We start from the raw sequence: 22500 nt of genomic DNA on the forward strand, positions 1-22500 counted from the left end.
TTTCATCCATCTAGTAACATCTCTACTTCATTTTTTTCCTCTCTCTCTCTCTCTCTCTCTCTCTCTCTCTCTCTCTCTCTCTCTCTCTCTCTCTCTCTCTCTCTCTCTCTCTCTCTCTCTCTCTCTCTCTCTCTCCTACAACTCGGCTCTTTTATTAACACCAGATAAATAGCAAATGTTAACCTAAAGCAGCAACAACAACAACAACAACAACAACAACAACAAAGATAACTACTATGTACACGTAATATACTAAAAACAAACTGAATACACTAATGCAGTATAATGAAGGCACCTAACTTTATCTTATTCATATTATTTTTTTTCTCCCTCGTATTTAAATCAATGCTTTTAACGACAACTTCAAAAGACTCTTAATTTTTTTTTAAGCTACACGTGACCAAGGAGTGGGTGATGCTCTTATGAAAATAGAGATAAATAAATAAATACATAAATAAATAAAAGGCTGAAGATGCAACCAAGTGCACATTTTAATCCTCCAATTGCTAAACTTCACTGCACCTCGAGGTATTATCAAAACTTTACGATTCGAGTGTGGATGTGTCGAAGTTGCGGCTGTGTGTGTGTGTGTGTGTGTGTGTGTGTGTGTGTGTGTGTGTGTGTGTGTGTGTGTGTGTGTGTGTGTGTGTGTGTGTGTGTGTGTGTGTGTGTTTGATGGCGTCACGTTATCAGAAACTCCCCCTCGTTATATACTTTAAGTCTGATATGTTAGTGACTTTTACAGGGTTGAGGAGGAGGAGGAGGAGGAGGAGGAGGAGGAGGAGGAGGAAGGGGAATACAAAGAAAGTTCAAACAGCAAAAGATTTCGATGTCCTTACTAGGCTGTTTGGGTAACTATTCTACGCTAACAGGAGGAGGAGGAGGAGGAGTGTATACAATAATTATACAAGACACAATTCAACAATGAACAGCTTGAGTGTAACTTATGTCTTAAAATTTACAAGAAGAGCATCGTATGTGTATGTATTTAATGTACAGCTAAGTAAACCTGTATTATTTTGGCCAATAAAACTATCTCGCCGGCTGTTATGGGGCAAGGGTCAACAAGAACACGAAATCACATAGTCATACTCCCTATCAAAAACAAAAAAGCAAGGCAGTACCTCTTCCCTTCTGACTCACTGATCCGATTATAAATAACCCTAAGACGATATAACCAGAAGCGCTCAACTGGTGGAAGAAGTAAACACGAGAGTATCTGAGCTTCCATCATACGCTCTTTCCCTTCTTTTCTTTCGCAGACGCACAAAAAACTGATCATCTTTCCTTTGATCTCCCCCAGCTCCCAACGGCGTCTGCAAACACAACCATGCGCCAGATATAGTAACCAGAAATGCGCGCTATACATGATTAATCGCCTCATAACAAATATAACCTTTGCGTGGCCACTGTGAATACAAGCGTGTGTCATGAGGCGTCACAGTTGGGTTCCAGCAAGGCGTATATAACATTAAAAAGGGTTTTGGTCGAGTTAATATAGGTGAGTGATAACAAACGCACGCTTTCATACACGCTTAAACTTAACCTTTCATCAAGCTTCTGAAATCACTAACACCAACACGGTATGTCTAGGTAATCTGTGAAATTATACAGAATGTTGTGGTCAATGAAAGATAAAAACACCAATCTAAACTCCGAAGCAGACATTAAAAAAAAAATCAACAAAGAAAAAAAAAAGACAACATTAAAAAATGAGAAGCCTTTAGTACGAGAGACGGGGCCGCCGAGAGGTCAGACGCCATATTTGTTGACAAGATGAAAAGTAAACAACTCAACGCAATTCAAAAGGGTTTTAAAAAATGTGAAGTCAAGTTTTCTCTTTGGGGCAACTTTACATGTGCATTTGTTTATTATTTAAAGACCCAGAACAAGCATTAAAGGAAGGATATTACATGAGGAGAGAGGCAAGATGAGAGGAGGATTTTACTACGTCTCTCTCTCTCTCTCTCTCTCTCTCTCTCTCTCTCTCTCTCTCTCTCTCTCTCTCGGTAACATTATTGTCCTGCCATCCTCCCACTCCTCACCCTTACCACCATCGCCTTGTCTAATTCTTCCTTCATAATAATACATACCTCTTCACTACCTGTTCACTGATTGTATTTAAACGCCTTATTCTATACGTCTCTTTCCCACCTGCACTGTCTCGAATTAACCTTTATTTTCACTTTTCTCTTTATTTACTTTTTTTTTCTATTTCTTATCACTATTTTTGTTTTCCTTTCTTCATAACCTTGTGCTTTCTATCAGCTTCTACAACTAGCGTGTCTTCTAGTTTAATCATTTACCTGTCCTCTAGAATACCTTTACCTGTCCTTCCTTCCCGCCACCTGTACCATCTCTTACTCGGGTATTTCCAAAGGGCACAAATTATTAGCCAGGTTCCCACGATCTTTCCTCCGTTGACAATGCAGATCCTTATCCTTAGGGTGTGCGTCCAACTCGGCCCATTGCTAACTCATAAATTTACCATTCACTATTACCGTCTTGTCCCACCTGGTGAACCAACTCCGTCTATTTTGCAATACCAACTCTGACCATATATATGAACTGTCCTATTCAGCTCGTTTCTTTTCAAATATTGTGACACTTGCATTCACCTCGTTTCTTTTCTGATTTACACTCCCAATTTTCACTACAGTGTTACAAGGTGTCTGCATAAGATTTGGAGACATTTCAAAATACAGGTCGCGGATTTTACAGAAATTATCCTAGACAGAATTTTGAGACTGACTTTATTTCTGGGTTTTATATATATATATATATATATATATATATATATATATATATATATATATATATATATATATATATATATATATATATATATATATATATATATATATATATATATATATATATATATATATATATATATATATATATATATACTTTCCAGGAAAGTTCCTTTAAAGTCAGAAACGCTGAAGTTGCACTGCTTACTGCGCTTCTTTTTCGGCAGCTTGCGGTACCGGCCGCAATACCACACACGCCTGTCACTGCGCAGCTTACACGGCGTGTGGCACTCGGGACACTCGACTGCAGTGGGTAAAACGCCGTGTTCCCTCAAGAACTGGTAGCACAAGTCGTCTTTGCGGTGAAACGTAGCGATGAAGAGCCAATAATCAAATTTGCAACCAGCACAAGTAACGTCAACAGTAGCCATGGCGGAAGTGACCGGAAGCTGTGTGCACACACCTGCCCGCACAGCTTATGGGTACTTATAGAGACTTCCTATTGGCGCAACTCGTGGTGTTAAGTGGTGGTAGTACGTGATTGGCCCGAGGAATTATAGACACAGTGATCCTATCCAGCAGCTACCCACAATTCAAAGCATTAAACAACTGAAGTTCAGGCAACAATACACCATTTATGTTTACCTGTGGACTTAAGGTGCGTCCACACGATCGAACAATGCTCGACGGACAAAATTGTTACCAACTACCAGTGGAAAGCGGAAAGGCTCGTTGATGACGTCAGAAGCGAGCACCAAGTGGTGTACCGGACATTGTCCGTGTTCGCAGCATCGAAACGTCAGACACTGTCTGGTGTGGAATTATACGATACTGCCAGACACTCGACGAGCAAAGTCACTTGGTTACAGGATTTTCAAAGTCCGTCAGTTCATTAGTTCTCATCGTCCTGTGACCATGGCCAGCAGTACCTCAGTCAATGAGAAGAGTTGCCACTGGGACAGAAAAGAGACCCTGCTACTAATAGAACTATACCGGCAGAATCCATGCCTATGGAATGTAAAGTCTACTGTGTACAAGGATAGGAACAAACGTGTCGCGGCCATTAATGAAATAACGGCAGGACTGAATAGAAATGGATTATCTGTTACTGCTTCTGAAGTGAAGAAAAAAATAGAATCCATCCGTAGTCAATATAGGAGAGAACTACGAAAACAGGAGAAATCAAAGAAGTCGGGGGCTGGTGCTGACGACATTTACACCCCCATATTATGGTGTTTTGATGACCTCTGCTTCCTCAACGATGGCGACAGCAAGAGAGAATCCGTGTCAAGTATGGATAGCCAAGTGTCTCTTGTGCCTGAAGAAGTGTCTGATCATGAGGTGAGTACGTAATTGTCGTATATCTGTCTGTTTACCTGTCTTTGAATGAAAAAAAAAATGAAAAACCAAACAATGGCCATACATTCTTTATTGCCACAATCTACCTTTATAATACATTTTGTCAACAAAGCAATGTAAAATATGTTCAATATGCAACATTGGTGATTTTTATGATACATTACTATTATAATTTTACTCCCGAGTTATTGTAACTTAGCCTCATGTATGTCTGTTTTGCCAGATCACAGTACCTTCCTCATTGAAATATTTCATATACAGATTGCGTACAATTGTGCCGTTGATGGTGGTGTGTTCTTCATACTCGAGCGGTAGCATGCCAAGGATTTCATCAGCGTTTTCTATATTTGCATCAGAACACAAAGTTGGGGTGATAGGTGCTTTGCGAAGGTAATTATGTAGTGCAGTGCAAGCAAGAACTATTTTCTCTACTTTTTTTGGTTCAAGGTTAATGGCTTTATGAAACACTTCAAATCTTTTAGCAAGTATTCCGAATGCGTTTTCTACGGTGCGTCGAGCTCTTGACAGTCGGTAGGAAAACACACGTTGCTCAAGGTTTTGATTTTGATGAGAGAAAGGCTTCATGATATGACGCTTCAGAGGAAATGCATCATCAGCAACGATCACATATGGTAATATTTTTGAGCTGTTTGGGAGTACCTCATCATCTGGCATACCGGCAGATCCTGCTTCAATACGCTGGTTGAGAGAACAGTTACCCCACACTCCACCATCCGACACTCTTCCATTAGTGCCCACGTCAACATATATGAAGTTTGAGTCTGCATTGGAGACAGCCATTAACACTATGCTGTGGCTTCCTTTGTAGTTGTAGTAGAAGGAGCCGCTATCAGGTGGTGGCCTTATCAGGATGTGCTTCCCGTCAACTGCTCCGATGCAATTAGGAAAGTTCCATTTCTTGGAAAATCCCTGTGCTACACGCTTCCACTCCTCCGCTGTTTGGGGTGTCTGTTAATGAGAAAAATGTTATTAAAGGTCTTTTGTATGCGTTCTCGATATATATAATACATTATCCTCCTCTCTCTCTCTCTCTCTCTCTCTCTCTCTCTCTCTCTCTCTCTCTCTCTCTCTCTCTCTCTCTCTTTCACAGGAAATTAAAACGATAATACACGTTGACATACACTAATGGCTTGTATCTATTTCCAGATTTTCAATGATCCTATACTTCAACAAAATGAAGATGGTTCTGTAACCCATACAACACCAACGCCTGTCACACCTGTCCCAAGTACATCGCATGATAATGTACCACCTGCAACGCCTGAGTCTTCACGCATTCAGACTCAAACTACCCGAGGGAGAAAAAGGTCTTTACTCACTGACGAGAGGCATGAGGTGCTTGAAGAAGCGCTTCATCAACTGAAAGAATTATCTCGATCGGAGAAGGATAGCGATGAAGAAAGTGCTTTTGGTGATGTTGTTACCAATGATTTGCGAAAGATGAATGTAGAAAATAGGATCCATGCACAGAAACTAATTTCTGAGGTACTTTATCTGGGGAAATTAGGGAAGCTCACCTTTTCATCCAAGGTTGTTGGCTAATTATGTAGTACGACCATTATTGTCTGTATTGAAGTGGCATTAATATGTTAACAATAAATCTGTGACAGTTAAGTGGTAGTATGTCTTTGTCCCTGGTTTAGAAACAATATTCATGAACAACTTTACATATGTGACATATGTGTAGAGATGCACTTTTATATGACGGGTTGCGCTTCAACGTGGGTAATGTACGAGTGGCCAAACACCAAGCACTTGGGTCTTTTTACATACACCTAACAAGATGTATATAATGTATGTAATTAATCTCGCGTCTATGCTTAACTGTAGAGATGTTCTTCACATTACGCAAGTCATATTCATAATATATGCACCGTCACAAACAAGCATTACTTACCTTTAAGTATGGATCCTTAAGCACATCATAGATGGTTTGGCACATATCAGGAATGATTGCAGACAGACTCTGTTTTGAAATCCTTGTGCTGTATTGAAGTGAACTGTAGGAGCACCCGGTGGAAAGGTACCTCAACGTTGCTTCCAGACGTGCTGCAGGTGAAATGCTCTCCCTCATACAGGTGTCCTGCTTTGTTATAAAAGGTTTTAACTTTTCCAATAAATCGTAGAAGGTATTTGGGTCCATCCGCATATAGTTCGTAAAGTCCGATTCATAGCCAGTTCTCAATTCTTGCAAAATGGTTGCATGGCTTCCCCTTTCATTTCGTTTGTGCAACCAGTCCTTGCACCATTCCCTTCTTGTCATCTCCTCCTCCTCCTCACAGAGTACAGCAATGATCATGCTGCATAGTGCAATTTTTTTTAGCCTTCTTTTTTTTCTTGTGGACCATGGTAGTGATGTACTGCACCACTCGTCCAAGGCCACACACTGACTTAAATGCCTGAGTTGCCAACGGACATCACCTTCGAACATTGTCCACCGGTCTTTGCCCTGTGAGCAGAGTTGAAACAGTGGTAAACAGCCTCATCTGGTACCACTGATTGTTGCCAGATCCACTTCCATCGTTTCACCGCTTATGACGTCATCCTGCTTCTCCTCTGATATGGTAACGATTTTGTCCGTCGAGCATTGTTCGATCGTGTGGACGCACCTTTAGAAAAAGTTGAGAGCGCTGTGCATTCCCAGGCCTATTGTGGCGTTATTATTAATTTCCGACAAGTAGTGTAATCATTAGAAATTATGTGAATAGTGAGAAGAACAAAATGAGGTAGGTTATAACCACGTAGTGTGTAATGGCTTAAACTATAATACCATAAAATGAATGAATGAGCTTAATTAATCTAAACGTAACATAACCTAGGCCTCGGACGGAAACGCTAATGTTATTACAGTATTATCCCAGGTCACAAATGAGTCTCCTTTTTTGACAGTAAAAAAAAAATAAATAAATAAAATACCTACCAGTTATGTTATGCTGTCAGAAGCCGGCAGTGTCACATCTTATTTCAGCTTAATAGAGTGACGTGCGAGGCTGAATTAGGCACTGGTAGTTTGAGATCATGTGTAGGTTCAGCAGACTTCATATCAAGCCGCCACACCAAATAATTCAACCTCCAGAGTGATTTTTGTAAGCAAGCACAGCGCACACAACCCCCTTACCTTGTCAACAAAACACTCGTGGCTTATGACGTCAGGGTGCTCACTCAAATCAAGATCTAACATTTTACCATAGATCATAGCTGTAAATATGATTGTCTTTAAAGTTATATTAGATTTTTGAGGAGAGAATAGCTGTAGTATTATTTTAAGGTAAATATATTTGCTTTTTTTTTTTTCTTGGGTTTACTAAATACTCGTATGCTACCTACAAAAAAGAAGACATGCGTGTTTACTAAACGATATGTAGTATGTTGTTTGTAGTGGTATTGTTGTTTGCTATATAGCATATACAGACAAAATAGTTGTTTCTACCTTACATAGACTGGCAGTATTGTGATGCATGCTGAACCCTGGCCTATCTCAGTAAATACATGCGTCAGAATGTCGGATCTCATTAGTAAAGTGACCTATGACTTTCAAACTCATATACTATAAAAGATGTATTTTGAAATATTACAATACACAACACATTACAAGTTTTACACTGCAATGTAATGAGATATCTCTGGATTTAACTTCTATGTACCTTGCCTAATGGAACATCCTTGAGATATTTAAAATATCAATTATAAAGTTTTGTAAAAATTCCCATTATTAACAGCCTCTCTCTCTCTCTCTCTCTCTCTGATGCCTTCTCTCAATTGTGAACAGCCAAACACAGGAATCTGTAATCGCCTCAAGCCAACAGTGCTTTGAGTGGCACTTTCTCACAGACTGTCACTGCATGAGATTAACTATTCCAAAAGCCATCACAGTGAAGGCAACCAAGATGGGGTGTGGGATGCAATGATACAACATAATCACAATCACAAAAATAGTTTATAACTGCAATTTCAATAAAAACAAGTTTCCTTTTAATTCATGTTACATTATTCTTTTCCTTTTCTTGCCTCTCCCAGCCTGTGCTGCAGATGCCCCCTTTCCCTTCTTCCCTCCCTTACTTCTTTGCTGCCCTCTTTGGCTGAAACTGTCCTTTTGTATTTTACTTCTGTTCTTCATATGAACTCCTTCCTTTGCATTTTCCCTGGAGCCTTTCATCTTTTTGTTCTTCCTTTTTCTTTCAAGTTGCAGTTGGTCCACAGAGAATCCCTTCCTCTTCCTTCCCACCTCCTGGTCTTCCTCCTGCTCCTCACCTGACACAACTTCTTCATCTTCACTTCCTGAGCTTGCCTGTATTTTCTCAAGTACATAATTAGCCTCCAAATCATCTCTGGAGGCAAGAGGAGCTTCACTAGTCCTTTCTTGGTCACTGTCCTCCTCACTGCCACCATTTCCATCACTGCCTTCCTCAATACCCTCATCCTCATCACTGCCAACTGCACCGTTTCTTTCACCTTCGTCTTTTATTGCAGGATGCATCTCCATCTCTTCAACAGCCTCCTCTTCTTCATCACTGTCACTCTCACTCCCTTCATCAACCTTCATTATGGAATTCTGAAGTGTAATTTTGACTTCCTCATCACCTTCCTCCTCCTCCTCCTCTTCATCATCATCATCATCATCATTTTCATCATTATCATCATCATCATCATTATTATCACTCTCCATGTTCTCTGTTGTGGGCTTCTGAACAGGAATCATCGTCAGGAGCTCTGCCTCATCCATCACGGGAGGAAGCTGGACAATGCTGGAAGATAACAGAGGAAATGAGATGACAAGAATGGAAAGACCTTGGGTGCACCATACCCCTTTGAAATCCAGCACAACTTATCTATCTTTTACATCAAGCTGAAATCAACCACCAAGGGTTACAATGAAATACTCTGGCAAAGAAAATAATGAAGGAATAGAACTGAAACTGCAAATGGCTTTTAAAACAATAGCTTGGTCAAAAGTGAATGGCTCTAAACTGGGAACTCTGTTGATGGTGAAATCTTTAACAGTAACTTTTTTATGTGTTGATCATAGGAAGCTTCACCTTGGGTCAGCTCCCAGAGTGAGGCAGGATGACATGTAGCTCAGGATGCCTGCCGACTGGTGCAGCGCTGCCACCCTACGCTGGTGACGCTCAGTGTATGGCAACAGACCCTCCAGTGTCTTCTGCCAGCCATCCAGGCCCTCCAGCTCCTCAGGCAGGTACATCCTCAGCACCACATTGATGATGCTCTGAGGAGAATTGTAACATCACCATCATCATAGTTTCATTTTCCATAATGAAATGTGCAAAATTCAGATTCAAGAAGTAACATTTAAGGAGAATGTCCAAAATGCAGCAGGATGTAAGATAATTATAATCCTCAGGTTTCCTCTTTAGATCTGGAACTGTCACATGTATACAGATGATTTACCCAGGCAGCAGTATGCAAACACTGCTCTGTCACAGCCAGCCCCTCATGGGCATCAAAGTAGAGAGGGAAAAAATTGCTTAAAAGATGCAGCTTGATATTGTAACCTCTCTTCCTGAGAGTAAATCACACACCAGCTGCCCTCACCTGAGCCTCTCTGGAGTCCTTGGTCTTGGTGTTCCAGGATGTAGCAAACTCCAGCAGGGCGGCCACCTGGTCCAGCCGCAGCTTGGCCATGACAGCTGGAAGCTCCCCAGGCATCTCATCAAGCAGTGTCTTCATGATCTTGAGGGCTCGGCCAGGCTGGCCAAGACGCACAGCAATGGCAAGTGCCTTTGTCCATTCCTTGTTCTGAATGAGGTTAAGGAGAGTTTGCTCCTCGGCAGCAAATCTGGAAGAAATGAAAAATCAGCTTCCAAAAGGTACAAGGAGTATGAGTACTACAAGAAAATAGTTTGTAAGAGGCCATGTCCAATTACTGAGTGGCAGTGCATATTGAAAATAAACTGAGAATCGAACCACTCAATTCTTCTACCTTTCAACTCAACACAACCTTCCAGATAACTATCCCCTTTTTAATGACACCCAATTACTCTCCTCTTCTAAACTGAACATCCTCGATCTATCCTTTGCTAATAACCTAAACTAGAAAGTTCACATTTCATCTCTTGCTAAAACAGCTTCTATGAAGTTAGGCATCCTGAGTCATCTCTGTCTGCTTTTCTCACCCCTCCAGCTGCTAACTCTATACAGAGGCCTTATCTGTTCATGTATGGAGTACACTTCATGTGTAAGATGGGGGCAGGGGGTTCCACCCATACTGCTCTTTTTACAAGATGGAATGGAAAGCGTTTTGTCTTAACAACTCCTCCTCCCTAATTGACTGTCTTCAGCCTCTCTCTCTCAATGCCTCAATGTTGTATCTCTTGCTATCTTGTATTGCTATTTTCATGCCAACTGCTTTTCCAGTCTTGCTAACTGCATGCATCCCCTCCTCCCACAACCTTGCCTCACTTGACTTTCTACTTTCTCTTATATCTATTCTGTCCACCTCTCTAATGCAAGACTTAACTGGTATCCTCATTCATTCATTCCTTTCTCTGGTAAACTGTGGAACTCCCTGCCTGTTTCTGTATTCCTACCTTCCTATGACCTGAACACTTTCAAGAGGGAGGTTTCAAGACTCTTATCCTCCAATTTTTTATAATCCCTTTTGACCTCACTTTGGCAACTGGCACCTGTGGGCCTTTTTTATTTTTTTGTCCATTCTTTATTGCCCTTTGCCAGAGGCTCTCTTACATAAAAAAAAAAAATCTTCTTTCCTATAATGGAATACTTTCTTATAATCCTTATAGACTTAATGCAAACAGGGTATAGCATTAACTGTCACCATTCTTTCATCATATAAGAATGCACTACATCTTTAATGATAACACAAATATCAATCTTATAATAATAAATTCTTGCCCTTAGTTCCAGGTAACAAACAATTCACTGGAAAAAATAACACAATATTCCCTATACTGTACCTGGCTGCCTCCTCTGCTGCCTTGTCCTTCTCCTCCTGAGTCACGTCCCTCCACATCACCAGTGCCGCATCCTCCCCTCCTGTCACCACCCGCTTCTCGTCCTCACTCACAGCCATGGCCCACGCCTTGTCCTGGTGCTGGTCAAATGTTTGCACACACTGGCGTGTCTTGATTGTCCACAGCTTGAGGAGGCCATCAGAGGCAGTGGAGAGAAGCTGCTGACCCTCTGACACCCAGCACAGCCGCAGCACACTTACACTGTGTCCCTCTAGAGTCTGTTGGGAAAATAACAAGTTACTAAAGGCATCTTACATTACTATTTATACAGCATTACTCATTTTTAATTCATAGACTTATACTTCCTTCAATCACTACTTACAATAGCATTTGAAAAATCAGTCACTGTCCATATCTTGATGGTGGCATCAGCTGAGGCAGTGGCCAGGACCTCATCCACCGGGGAGAACTGGACACACCACAACCCTCGCCGGTGGCCGCGCAACACCCCCAGCAAGGCCAGGCTGCTGCTATCCCACACCTAAAGCATCCAGGAGAATATGAGAGGACGAATGGCAATACCAATACTCCAGTGTCAGGATGGTCACTGCTTAGGACTACCACACATACAGCATTATGCATTAGAGATCTCTTCTCTCTTACCTTGGCAGTTTTGTCCTGTGAGCCTGTTGCAATCAGCTTCCCATTGACTGACACACACATGCTGTTGATGTCCTTCTCATGTGCCTTCTCCGTGTAGCTGGAGGTCAGCGGCACAACAGAGGCCACACTTTCTTTACTGCTCTCCAGGATCTCATTGCCCAGGATCCATTTCTTTATGCACATGTCCTTACTGCCGGTCACCATAAAGCCTGAGGATGATATCAATGCAGTCTATAAAGTAATTCCAGTAATTACATCTGAAAAATAGAAGCTAAATTGAATCTCATGCAATAATTTTTCAACTGGCTCTTGAGCAACAGCATACTTTACATACATTTCCAACTCTACATTTATTAAAACAATGATCTGAGGTTCCTGCATTAGACAAACCTTGTGAGATTGCCACGCTGCCCACGCTGAGTGTGTGTCCCTTGGCAATGGCAAGGCAATCAGCCCCACCATCCTCCCTCAGACGCCACACACGTACACTGTTGTCATGGGAACTGCAACAAAAAATTTAGTAAGGTATAAAAAATATGCAAGTCATAAAGAAAGTAACTAAGATTAAATTATTTTTTAACTACTTTTTGTTCTGTAATTAACAGTCCAAGGCACTTACAAAGTATTTCAGTTAAGAGTCTAAGGTACTTACAATGTATTTCATTGAGTACAATGGAGATATTGATGACAAAACAGAAATGGTATACCTGGTAGGCAAAAATCCCTAAGTATTTTCTCTCTTTCCACTATACTTTTTGAGAGTTTCCAAGGCAAATGGATATCTCAAGAAGAAATTTTTAAAACCAAGTGGCCATGGAGACAAACCTGGAAGCAAATATGGAGGGCAATGTTGGGTGACGGGCAAGAGCCAGTACCAGCGCCTCATGGCCTTGTATGAGGCAGCAGCTGAAACTCTCACAGTGGTATATGCGCAGCTGTATGCTGTTGGTGGCCACAACAAGATGACTCTCCCCCGCTCCCACAAACACAGCATCCAAGATCTGATCATTGTACCCTGCAAGCTGAAAGTAAAATTTCTTTTACATCTCTATCTCTGTAGACCATCATGCAATCTCAGCTCGCTTCCCTGAATACTCCATTCTTTCAGAAAAAAATAACATTAGATCCACTTTTGTGGTATGGTGTCATGTACTTCACAACAAATGCACTTTTATATGAATGCACACATGTCTCCCACCACCAAACAATCCCAACAAACAGACAGTACCTGTTTCCAGATCTTCATGGAGGAGATTTTAGCAAATAGTATGGAATGGTCATAGGTAGTCATGACCACAGACTCCAGAGCTTTACAATATACCATCTGATTAACCAGTGTGACCCCGTCCTTGTCAGGCAGGCTCAGTAGAGGTTGAGGTGCTCGCCACACCTCCCTCCCACTGTCCACCTCCCACACTGAAGGGGCACCTGTGGCCATACACAAACACAATAAGGAAAAAGATTTACACATCTGCAACATTCACTTTCTTTTCCAATTTTCCTTCTGATGTATGAGACATAATGCAATATCAATTAATTTCTTTCACTAACCTTTGTCTCCGACTACCAAGGCATAAACATGGTCACTGCCTTCCTGTGCCCCAGGGAAAAGTGAGCCTTGGGGCTGCAGCACAATCCCAGACAGAGACTCCAGCACTGGTACAACTTTCAGGCTATTAAAGGTGGTAAGGTCCCACAGGATGACCACCCGATCCAGGCCACAACTGCAAGCAATCACATATCATCACAATAATACACCAACATTAATAGCAATATAAAAAATCATGAAAGAGCAGAGAACATATTTAAGGATCTGTCTCAGAAGGATGAAGTATTTTTAAATTAGTTGGTAGCATTTTCTAGAAAATAATACATATATTGAAATTATACAAGACACTTTAAGAGTCTGAGTCTGTCATCCTCCCCTTTCTTATACTAGATTACCAACTACGGGACCCACCTGACCAGCTGTGAAGTGTCATGGGTCACCTGGATGGCAGTGACAGCTGAGTGGTGGCCTGCCAGGGTTGCACTCATAGTCGATGAGCCAGACTCCAGTGTCCACACATGGATGTTATTGGCAACAGCACCATACACTTGTGGAACCTTTGTCAGCTCAGGATGGAATGTGACTGCCCTGGAAGATAAAATAAAATAAAGGGAAATAATATATAATAACAACAACCACAACTCATTTTCCACACTATACAGCAAAAGTAGAGGCTTTGACTCGTGTAATGAATATATAAAGCAAAGAAAAGTCTCTTACACCAGAATGCTGCAGTTTACCTATCCACCATGCCATCTCATGTACACTATACACTTGGCTATTCCAAGCCTACACTATCCTTGACACCCATCAAATTAAAATATGAATTCCAGCCATATTCTTTCCTCTATCATAATGCCACCTAAACTTGCCCTGTACCTGACATTTATGAGCTCATTAAGCAGCAAATTATTCATGATTTACTGAGACAAACACATAATTAGATGACTGGTTAGATATTTATACATAAGATAAAGAAAATAAAAAATACTAGCAACCAAATGGATGACTGCAAAGAACAGGCAAAAACACAGTAAAGGCAAAATTGTTTATCAATAAATGCATGGACAGATGACACAAAACTTACCCAAACACACCAGAGGCTCCCTTGAGGCTATGTGTGCAGTATTTGTTGACAAGGTCCCAGACACGGGCAGCAGAGTCTGCGCCGCCTGACACCATCAGGGTGGACGTGGTGTCCCAAGCCATGGCTGTCACTGGGCCACGGTGGTATGATTTGAAGCTCCGCACCAACTCTAGACCTGTGTTAAGTGTGATAAGCTCAGCCCTCAAGTATCAGATGCTTCATTTTCTAGTATGTACATAAAATATTGAAATGGAAACTAAATACAAATGAATAGCAATTTAAGAGTTAACCAAGTTCCTTCAAAAAAATGTTCTGAAAATGAAAATTCATAAATCATGATCAACCATATTTACATTTTTCTACTTATCTTTCTATTCAATGCATTTTTTCAATACTGTCTTGTATACTCTTAAAATTCTTATTAAAAAATCAGGACAAATATCAAATTATTTGTAAAATTCAAAAACCTAACTCTAGATCTGTCTGTGTTATAAATTGCACCTTAAACTTAAACAATAGTTATAAGTAATTCTAATGTAACAGCTGACTTACTCGGCCATTGATGTTGCTGGATGGAGGTGGACTTCAGAGCCACCACCAGGTAGGAGTCATCTGGGGACAGGGCAAGGCAAGTCACCTGGTCTTCCTCACAACTGATGCGGCCTGTGACTTTCCCTGATGCCAGGCTCACCACCCCCACACTGTCCCCACACTCACACACCACAGCAGACCCATCACTGGTCACCTGGGAAGTGATGGGAGGTTAACTTGTGGAGATGATGAATTTCAATCACCTCTTTACATTCATGCATTGTCGAAACATTATACAATTAAATCTGGAGAATTAAATGAGACAAAAATGTAAACAGCTCACCTCGACACGCTGGCCGGTGAAGTAAGCATCATACTTCGCCTCAACAGTAAAGCTGAAAATAATAATTATAATAAATAAATTAGATATACCAGTTGTTTCATACAAAATAAATAAACCCATTCAACATATCAACTTTCCAGAATTAAATGTGAACTGAAAACTCATGTAATTTCAACCACAACATAGGCAAAATAAATTAACATAGCTGGAGATAAGAAAACGATATATTTATATGGAAAAAATCATCTTAAAACTCATATAAGGTACGTAAGTTATCAAGACCACCATAGCAGCCCTCACCACAGCCCTCCCTCGTGCTGCATTACGGCTCAAGTTACATGACATAAACACTGCCACCAAATCCTAGAGCTCACAACACGATGGGAAATACAGTAGGAAAGGTGAACGAGGCTTAAATCTTACTTGGTCTTGAGGAGTGCCTTAGAGCCCATCCTCACATGTTGGGTCCACGCTGTGTTTATGTTCAAATTGTCCACATGAGAAACGTGTCCCTAAAAGTACTGAAATGTGTCTAGATGTTGTAATATTTCATCGTAATTAATATATTAGTAGTAAAGTAGGTGTAGCATATGGGGTGGTTATCCGTATATTTCGAGTTAATTGATTATATGCAAAGAGAGGAGGAGGATGAAGGGAACTTGTAAAGAATTATGAAAAATAATATTTAATCAAACGAGTGCAAGCAAACAATTCGTATATTTTATTCTATTGATATCATGAATCTACACATCAATCAAACTAAAATGTAAACCGAAGACAAAGGTTCCGAAAATGCTTAGATGTGTTTACATCGTGATTCGTGATGTCAAAACAGCTGACCGAGGACTGAGGCGCATCACGTGATCTCCCACTCAGTTCATCACCAGGCCAGATATAATCTCGTAAGCAAAGACTACTGTTAGATTACTCATTGCTGATATCCTAGGGAGATGTATATGAAAGGGATGGAGATTGAAAGCTCTGGTTAATGTAACGAAGGAGTTGCCATCCTATAGAAGTGGGCGGGGAATCTTATCTCCACAGTGCTTCCACCGTCACTATAGCAAACTTATTTCATTATCATTATTATCAAGGAACATTTATACACTCCCCATCAAATAAAGATAGCCAAAGATTATGCATGTCTCTTCATTCGTAGTATAGCCACTTGCCCTCATATTGTATAAAGACAGTGCAGTTAAATCCAGAGGCCTTGGTAGGACCTACGAAAGTTCTTTTGTTTGATTCAGCTTGTCCAGAACCATTCTTTTGTTTATTCTTTCCATGAGTTCCTGAGATGGACCAGAGTGGCACTAACTGCATGAAGGAGTAAGTGTTCAGCTTATAATTCACGGTATTGCATCAGGATGGTCATATGGCTTCAGTTTTTGGTAATGAGTAGGAACACTAGGTTTCGAAATATTTATGATGAGGTAACCGGCTAGTGTATGCCACTTCACAATCTTTTAGTACAGCTCAAAAGTATTAAGTAGTGGGTTGGCCTGGCTAAGCTGAATAATTATAAGCCAGAACATCACTATTTCAATTTTTTTTGACTAGGTATCAGTAGGTAAAATGTATTTAGGAAAGAAATCGGCAAGTGGAAAACTCTTGAAGCAAAAAAGAGTCTCTTTTCCATTGTTGCAGTGTCACCATGCATGGCATAGGCAGAGTCCCAGATGAGGTTGGTCATCTTATCCTCAGTGAAGATGGAGCAGTGATTGCAGTAAGTTACTGCATCATTAATTTTGCTTTCTCTAATTTTAAAATGTATTGTAATTGAACATTTTGCCAGACTTCCTTGCATGAAAATACCATGGTAGAGAATATGACCTTTGTGCCTTTGTTCTGCCATTATTGATACAGACTTTAATCAGGGATATCAATTATATCTTCCTCCACATGTATGTTAATCTCACAAAGATAGAAAGTAGTCAGTAAACTTCAATATATATATATATATATATCAAATAAGACAAGGTTGTTTTAACATGAACTATTGGACAATGACTGTGAGGCCCAAGTTAGCAGAAGCCTTGTTATTATAGTCAGGTGGAGAACTTGAGAATGCTGAGCAGATGGCCAACACTGTGCTCTGCATGCTGACTCGCATCAACAAAGGTCAGCTGTGGCCAGGAGACTCAGGAGATGCCTTCAAGAAAATCTCAAGTAAGTTCCATTCCACCTTATCAATTTAATGCATTCCTTTATTATGAAATGGATAACTGTATTAATCCATGTTTAGCCATGTCCATACTATCAGGCAGTGCCCAATGGGCACTGGTTGTCTAGTGGGTTTCTCTTGCTTCTGAAGTAATTTTACCAGATAAGGTAAAGGTGCAAACCCTTCACTTATGAACAGAGCCAGTCAGGCTCTGCCCTTACCAGGCAGCATCTGCCTGTAGTATATATTCCATGCTGCTTGAGAGGTGGTTCGCTCAGTCAACACCAAGTGGATTGTGAGGGCAAAAGCTGTCCCACCATGATCAATATTGTAAAGAAAAAAATTGCCTTGTGTGAGAAACCTTTACTATTTAGCACCACCTACCAAATGAGACAGTTTCTGGTCTAACATCACCTCCATGTCTGCCACTCACCCTTCCCAGCTTCTGTATTGGAATAGGATATGGTAACAGTGTTGCCCATTGTGCACTGCCCAGTAATGTGGACACAGCCTGAGCCCATATCTTTCCTCTTGTGTGGTTTAGGAATGCCATTCATAGACAGTCATCTTATACCATCTTGTCATTTTCTCATCTACCACCTCAGATACCATTACACTGTTCTTTTGTCTTCTTGGCCACAATGCTTGTGCAAAACCTCTGCATAACAGATCCTTTCTCATCACAGACTATTCTATTTTTGAAGTAAAAACTCCATGAATACAAAGCATTATATTAACAATTGTTGCATTAAATTTTGAATATATGTAACAAGATATACTGGTATATTACTTAAAAAAAAATTTCCCCTTCAGTAACCTACACGGACCACAGCTACGTCATTTGTCTATCCAACAAGAACATTCACATTGTGAAGAGAAGATTTGTTCCACATGAGCCAATCAAAGTGTGACCAGCAAACAAGTGAGTGCAGAGGTGGATCAACTTTTTCTTTTCACGAGCAACTTAGTCTTTCAGAAGTAAAGACCTGAAACTCTGTAAATTATACTATAAGTTTAGGTTACTTCGTGTGTTAGTGATAAAATTTATTTTTACTGGTTTATTGTAATAAAAACTCAATTCACTTTAAAAAATAATATCCACAAATTGTTCCTAAAATTAACATAGAACACAATGTTCCAGTAATATGTGGCTAACTACATTGCATGTAGAAATCCCCAAGAACACGGAACATTCTGAGATTTGTCTTGTTAGCCAAGTTACATTACTGCTTAAATATACAACTGTCACATCACTCTCACACTCCATCACACTAAAAAATGTCTTCCTTTCCTAACTTAAGTGATTTTAATTAGATATTTCCTAACTTAAATGATTTTAATGAGATAATGTAAAGGTGAAATATAAATGATTTGCTGTAATACAATGTTCAGCTAGAAATAAATATCAAAAGCATATATTTACCTTCCTCCATTAAACTCAAATATAACTTTAAAAATTCTGCTATGGGTATTTTTTTGGCATAACTTGCACAAGTTTCATCAAATAACGAGAAAATCACAAATAAATGATAGATTGGAATAATACTGCCACTGTACCACCTGCTTGATGTAAAAGGCAACTTAAAGTACAGTGAGGGGACACTGAGGATTCCATCTGGATTCTGCCACACCCCTTAAAGGGAAATAAAAGCTGCTACATATGGATTTACCAGATAACCTTTGTTAAAAATCAGCATCCAGTGTGAACTGGCGCTGCTCCTCTGTGGCCATGGCACCACACTTCTGGTACTCTCCTACCTTCTTCTCAAAGAAGTTTGTCTTGCCTTCCAATGAAATGTTTTCCATGAAATCAAATGGATTTTCTACCTTGTACAACTTGTCACATCCCAACTCCACAAGCAACCTGTCAGCAACAAATTCAATGTACTGCCTCATCAGCACACAATTCATCCCAATCAGGTTGACAGGAAGAGCATCAGTTAAGAACTCCTGCTCAATTTGCACAGCATCAGTGACAATCTTGTATATTCTCTCTTGACCTGGCTTATTCACCAGATGCTTGAACATCAAGCATGCAAAGTCTGTGTGCAAACCCTCATCCCTCGATATGAGTTCATTGCTAAAGGTGAGCCCAGGCATCAAGCCTCGCTTCTTGAGCCAGAAAATGGCTGCAAAGGAGCCACTGAAGAAAATACCCTCAACTGATGCAAAAGCAATGATTCTCTCCGCATATGAAGCAGTTTCATGGGAAATCCATTTCAGTGCCCAGTCAGCCTTCTTCTTTACACAGGGCATGGTCTCAATGGCATTGAACAGCATGTTCTGCTCATCGGGATCTCTAATATAAGTCTTAATAAGTAAACTGTACATTTCACTGTGGATGTTTTCCATGGCAATCTGGAAACCATAGAAACACCTTGCCTCTGGTACCTGCACTTCCTGGCAGAACCGCTCCACCAAGTTTTCATTCACAATCCCATCAGAGGCAGCAAAGAATGCCAGGACGTGGGAAATGAAGTGCCTTTCTTCATCCTTCAATTTCTCCCAGTCACTGAAGTCCTGCAAGACAGAAAAAGAAAAAAAACATAAATAAATAACATACACATTAAAACTTAAATGGAGGTAGTATTCATATCATGAATTGTAATGGTAATCACAACACATTGAGGACATAATACTCTGCCTAAGTGAAAGGTGTACAAAGCATACAGTACTGATGTTATCTTTTGTAAATGCAATATTTTAGCTCCAAAAGATTTGACTCGAGTCTTGTCAATCTACCAAGTTTTCACTGGGCTAGTCACAAAAGAACCTAATCATCATATAACATGAAAATAGTCAGATGTAGGGACTCCAAGAGGGCCACACCCATCACCTTCAGTCTGGTTGGAGAGAGAGAGAGAGAGAGAGAGAGAGAGAGAGAGAGAGAGAGAGAGAGAGAGAGAGAGAGAGAGAGAGAGAGAGAGAGAGAGAGAGAGAGAGAGAGAGAGAGAGAGAGAGAGAGAGAGAGAGAGAGAGAGAGAGAGATGAATTAAAGTATATAATATTACATAGAGGGTGTATAACATGAGGAACTAGAGAATATGAGAATCAAGTCAAAATACTATGCCAATATGTATGCCTCAATAATCACTGCTAACACCCATGGAGTCCAGATTGTACACAGTTGGAAGAGTCAAAAGTTAACTCAGGCTGAAACAGGAGTGTAACAAAAATATTCAGCTTTGATGTTTATAACCAGCTTGTAGATTAGACCCTCACCCTCATTCCACTACAGATATCATCTTATATTATACTAAATTATAATATTTGATACAGTATTATACTAACCTGTACTACCTCATTATACAGTATTATCCCTTGGTCTCTTAACTATTAATTACATAGTTCCTATCTCAATATTTTGCATAAGGTACACAACTCAGTCACTACTATTAGGACAGCTTGCCCTAGTATTGAAATCTTGCTGACTGACATATCTGCAGATCCATGCTGCTCTTATATTCATAGAAATACCCTCTACCTGCCTGTACATATATCAAGAAAGGTTAGCCAACCCGGTAAGTCAACCTTTTCTATTCTAATACCCATCAGTCATGAACTCTTAACCCTTTCACTGCAACATGAAACAATTGGCAGCACTAGAAGCAATATGTGAAGTCTTTATAAACATTTACAAGAAAGACTGGATGTGGCTAGAGAACAAGTATAGATGTCTCAGTGCTTGCTAATTAAGGAAAAGCATACCAAGTGGCAGTCAAAAGGTTAATATACACATAATACTTCCTTTTAACTACTTCAAACCACCCAAGGCAGATTCTAAACATCCTAACATTCTTAATCTCACACATGCTATGCAAAAATTCCCAGTAAACAAATTTATAAACAAGAAACTAATCACACAGTTATATAGTATTACCTTAGTCAGGTCCACCTCCTCCGTGATCCAGAAAGATGCCAGAGCCTTCTTGTACATGTTGAAGATATCATGGTACTGGATGGGGAAGATAACAAAGCGCCGGGGGTTCTCCTTCAGCAGCGGCTCAGACTTATTGAGATCGACAACCTGTAGTGTTCAAACTTGTGAAAATGATGGAATAAGGAAACTAGACTTGTTATATAAGAGAACAATAAACCTCTAAGTGGGAAATGCCCTTGTGAGAGAATATTGGGAGACCACAGCTCCACTTAGAATAAGAATACATTACTTAATCCACTTAGAAACACTGCAACTTTGATGGAATAAGAATACAATATACAAGAGAAAAATGAAACCTGGATGGAATAAGAATACGAGACATGTGTAAGAGAAAGCAATGTCTGACCGGTTCCTACGTCAAGATATCGCTGCTAACTCACCTTCTTCTTGGGGGAAAAGTCCTTCTTTGGTGAAGATTCATTCTCGTTGTTCTTCTTCTTCGTCTTTATAACCTGTGAAGCAAGAAAAACACATTAGTCCAAAAACAAAAAAAAACTTAAGTCAGAAAACCCATCATCCTTCCCTATCCAGATAATCTTCACAACCATTGCTTCCTGACCTGGTTATTCTCTTTATCTTCAATGAGGATGTTGTTGATCCTTTCAGAGAGCACGTTGGCCATCTTGTGATAATGTTAGGTGAGGAGGACACCCCTGCACGCCCGATCCAGAAGGAATTCAAATAGAGAATGGTGAAGCTTCAGCCACTGCAAGGCTTGTATTTACTTAATTTTGGCGCGAACCTCCTGAGCATCGACCAATCAGGAGGCTGGAACCCAACGCTGTCATGTATTCCTCCGCTGACCGCTAATTTATATGTAACCTTGTGTGCTTCATAATGTATAAAGAGGAAATTCAGGACAAAATTTTATATAAAAAAATAATTTTTAGTGCATAAAATTTGTTTTAATGCTAATTTATAAGCTTGTCTTGAAAATTAACCTATTGAAATGAGAGGGAGAGCTACATAACAAAAAAAAAAAAAAAAAAATGCAGGTTGCCTCTCTGTACTAAATTGAAAAGTTGATAGGCAATTCAATGTAGAACCATAGAACTAAATACCAAAAATGACATGACTTATAAATAAAAATATGTATTTCCGAGATTATTTAACTGTAACACATATGCATCTTATATGTTTATATACTTGGTGTTTAAATTT

General features: G+C 40.1%; 6 protein-coding genes across 10 annotated transcripts in view; 2 read left to right on the forward strand and 4 right to left on the reverse strand.

Annotated features, from left to right (window-relative positions):
- The window catches only part of LOC135106496 (uncharacterized), a 285942-nt gene extending 278689 nt beyond the window's left edge, over window positions 1–7253 (reverse strand). For both annotated transcript variants that reach the window (XM_064015546.1, XM_064015545.1), the window contains exon 1: window positions 7054–7253. The gene's annotated coding sequence lies outside the window, so the exon portion shown is untranslated. The remainder of the gene's footprint in view (window positions 1–7053) is intronic.
- Window positions 3404–5747, forward strand: LOC135106494 (uncharacterized). Its single transcript, XM_064015542.1, has 2 exons — window positions 3404–4094; window positions 5280–5747. Exons 1-2 carry the CDS (start codon window positions 3489–3491, stop codon window positions 5673–5675), a joined length of 1002 nt encoding a protein of 333 aa, XP_063871612.1. The 5' UTR covers window positions 3404–3488; the 3' UTR covers window positions 5676–5747.
- On the reverse strand, window positions 4165–6756 carry LOC135106493 (uncharacterized). The gene is made up of 2 exons (XM_064015541.1): window positions 6031–6756; window positions 4165–5081 (listed from the first exon to the last, which is right to left on the reverse strand). The coding sequence occupies exons 1-2, from the start codon at window positions 6562–6564 to the stop codon at window positions 4314–4316; spliced, it is 1302 nt and encodes a 433-aa protein (XP_063871611.1). The 5' UTR covers window positions 6565–6756; the 3' UTR covers window positions 4165–4313.
- A 798-nt stretch (window positions 7254–8051) lies between the features above and the next one.
- LOC135106499 (transducin beta-like protein 3) lies at window positions 8052–15758 on the reverse strand. The gene is made up of 15 exons (XM_064015563.1): window positions 15659–15758; window positions 15236–15287; window positions 14914–15106; window positions 14362–14536; window positions 13686–13862; window positions 13277–13449; window positions 12954–13153; window positions 12551–12747; window positions 12116–12228; window positions 11726–11934; window positions 11445–11603; window positions 11066–11340; window positions 9684–9927; window positions 9170–9357; window positions 8052–8878 (listed from the first exon to the last, which is right to left on the reverse strand). Exons 1-15 carry the CDS (start codon window positions 15685–15687, stop codon window positions 8116–8118), a joined length of 3147 nt encoding a protein of 1048 aa, XP_063871633.1. The 5' UTR covers window positions 15688–15758; the 3' UTR covers window positions 8052–8115.
- Window positions 15759–15989: 231 nt separating this feature from the next.
- LOC135106501 (ragulator complex protein LAMTOR4-like) lies at window positions 15990–22439 on the forward strand. Of its 4 annotated transcripts, XM_064015566.1 has the most exons (6): window positions 16119–16137; window positions 16525–16564; window positions 16883–16961; window positions 17284–17404; window positions 18213–18321; window positions 21946–22439. In XM_064015566.1, the coding sequence occupies exons 2-5, from the start codon at window positions 16533–16535 to the stop codon at window positions 18308–18310; spliced, it is 330 nt and encodes a 109-aa protein (XP_063871636.1). In that variant the 5' UTR covers window positions 16119–16137; window positions 16525–16532; the 3' UTR covers window positions 18311–18321; window positions 21946–22439. The 4 variants fall into 4 exon arrangements, with proteins under 4 accessions (XP_063871639.1, XP_063871638.1, XP_063871636.1 ...); XM_064015569.1 differs by lacking the exon at window positions 16525–16564 and having other exon boundaries at window positions 15990–16137; XM_064015568.1 differs by lacking the exons at window positions 16525–16564; window positions 21946–22439 and having other exon boundaries at window positions 15991–16137; window positions 18213–18815.
- LOC135106500 (ribonucleoside-diphosphate reductase subunit M2-like) lies at window positions 18443–22037 on the reverse strand. The gene is made up of 4 exons (XM_064015564.1): window positions 21899–22037; window positions 21720–21791; window positions 21280–21426; window positions 18443–19919 (listed from the first exon to the last, which is right to left on the reverse strand). The coding sequence occupies exons 1-4, from the start codon at window positions 21959–21961 to the stop codon at window positions 19083–19085; spliced, it is 1119 nt and encodes a 372-aa protein (XP_063871634.1). The 5' UTR covers window positions 21962–22037; the 3' UTR covers window positions 18443–19082.
- Window positions 22440–22500: the final 61 nt, after the last annotated feature.

The sequence above is a fragment of the Scylla paramamosain genome, chromosome 13 (assembly GCF_035594125.1).
Source record: "Scylla paramamosain isolate STU-SP2022 chromosome 13, ASM3559412v1, whole genome shotgun sequence".
NCBI classification, from domain to species: domain Eukaryota; kingdom Metazoa; phylum Arthropoda; class Malacostraca; order Decapoda; family Portunidae; genus Scylla; species Scylla paramamosain.

Coding starts and splice junctions, on each gene's coding strand:
- LOC135106501 (XM_064015566.1), top strand. CDS start 16,533: ATGGACCAGAGTGGCACTAACTGCATGAAGGA. Junction 16,565..16,882: donor GGCACTAACTGCATGAAGGA/GTAAGTGTTCAG, acceptor CCATTGTTGCAG/TGTCACCATGCATGGCATAG. Junction 17,405..18,212: donor TGCCTTCAAGAAAATCTCAA/GTAAGTTCCATT, acceptor TTTCCCCTTCAG/TAACCTACACGGACCACAGC.
- LOC135106493 (XM_064015541.1), bottom strand. CDS start 6,564: ATGTTCGAAGGTGATGTCCGTTGGCAACTCAGGCATTTAAGTCAGTGT. Junction 5,082..6,030: donor TTAAGGATCCATACTTAAAG/GTAAGTAATGCT, acceptor TCTCATTAACAG/ACACCCCAAACAGCGGAGGA.
- LOC135106494 (XM_064015542.1), top strand. CDS start 3,489: ATGACGTCAGAAGCGAGCACCAAGTGGTGTACCGGACATTGTCCGTGT. Junction 4,095..5,279: donor AAGAAGTGTCTGATCATGAG/GTGAGTACGTAA, acceptor ATCTATTTCCAG/ATTTTCAATGATCCTATACT.
- LOC135106499 (XM_064015563.1), bottom strand. CDS start 15,687: ATGGGCTCTAAGGCACTCCTCAAGACCAA. Junction 13,863..14,361: donor GGAGCCTCTGGTGTGTTTGG/GTAAGTTTTGTG, acceptor TTTATCTTCCAG/GGCAGTCACATTCCATCCTG. Junction 12,748..12,953: donor CCATGAAGATCTGGAAACAG/GTACTGTCTGTT, acceptor TTTTACTTTCAG/CTTGCAGGGTACAATGATCA.
- LOC135106500 (XM_064015564.1), bottom strand. CDS start 21,961: ATGGCCAACGTGCTCTCTGAAAGGATCAACAACATCCTCATTGAAGAT. Junction 21,792..21,898: donor AAGATAAAGAGAATAACCAG/GTCAGGAAGCAA, acceptor CTTGCTTCACAG/GTTATAAAGACGAAGAAGAA. Junction 19,920..21,279: donor AGGAGGTGGACCTGACTAAG/GTAATACTATAT, acceptor TCTGTCTTGCAG/GACTTCAGTGACTGGGAGAA.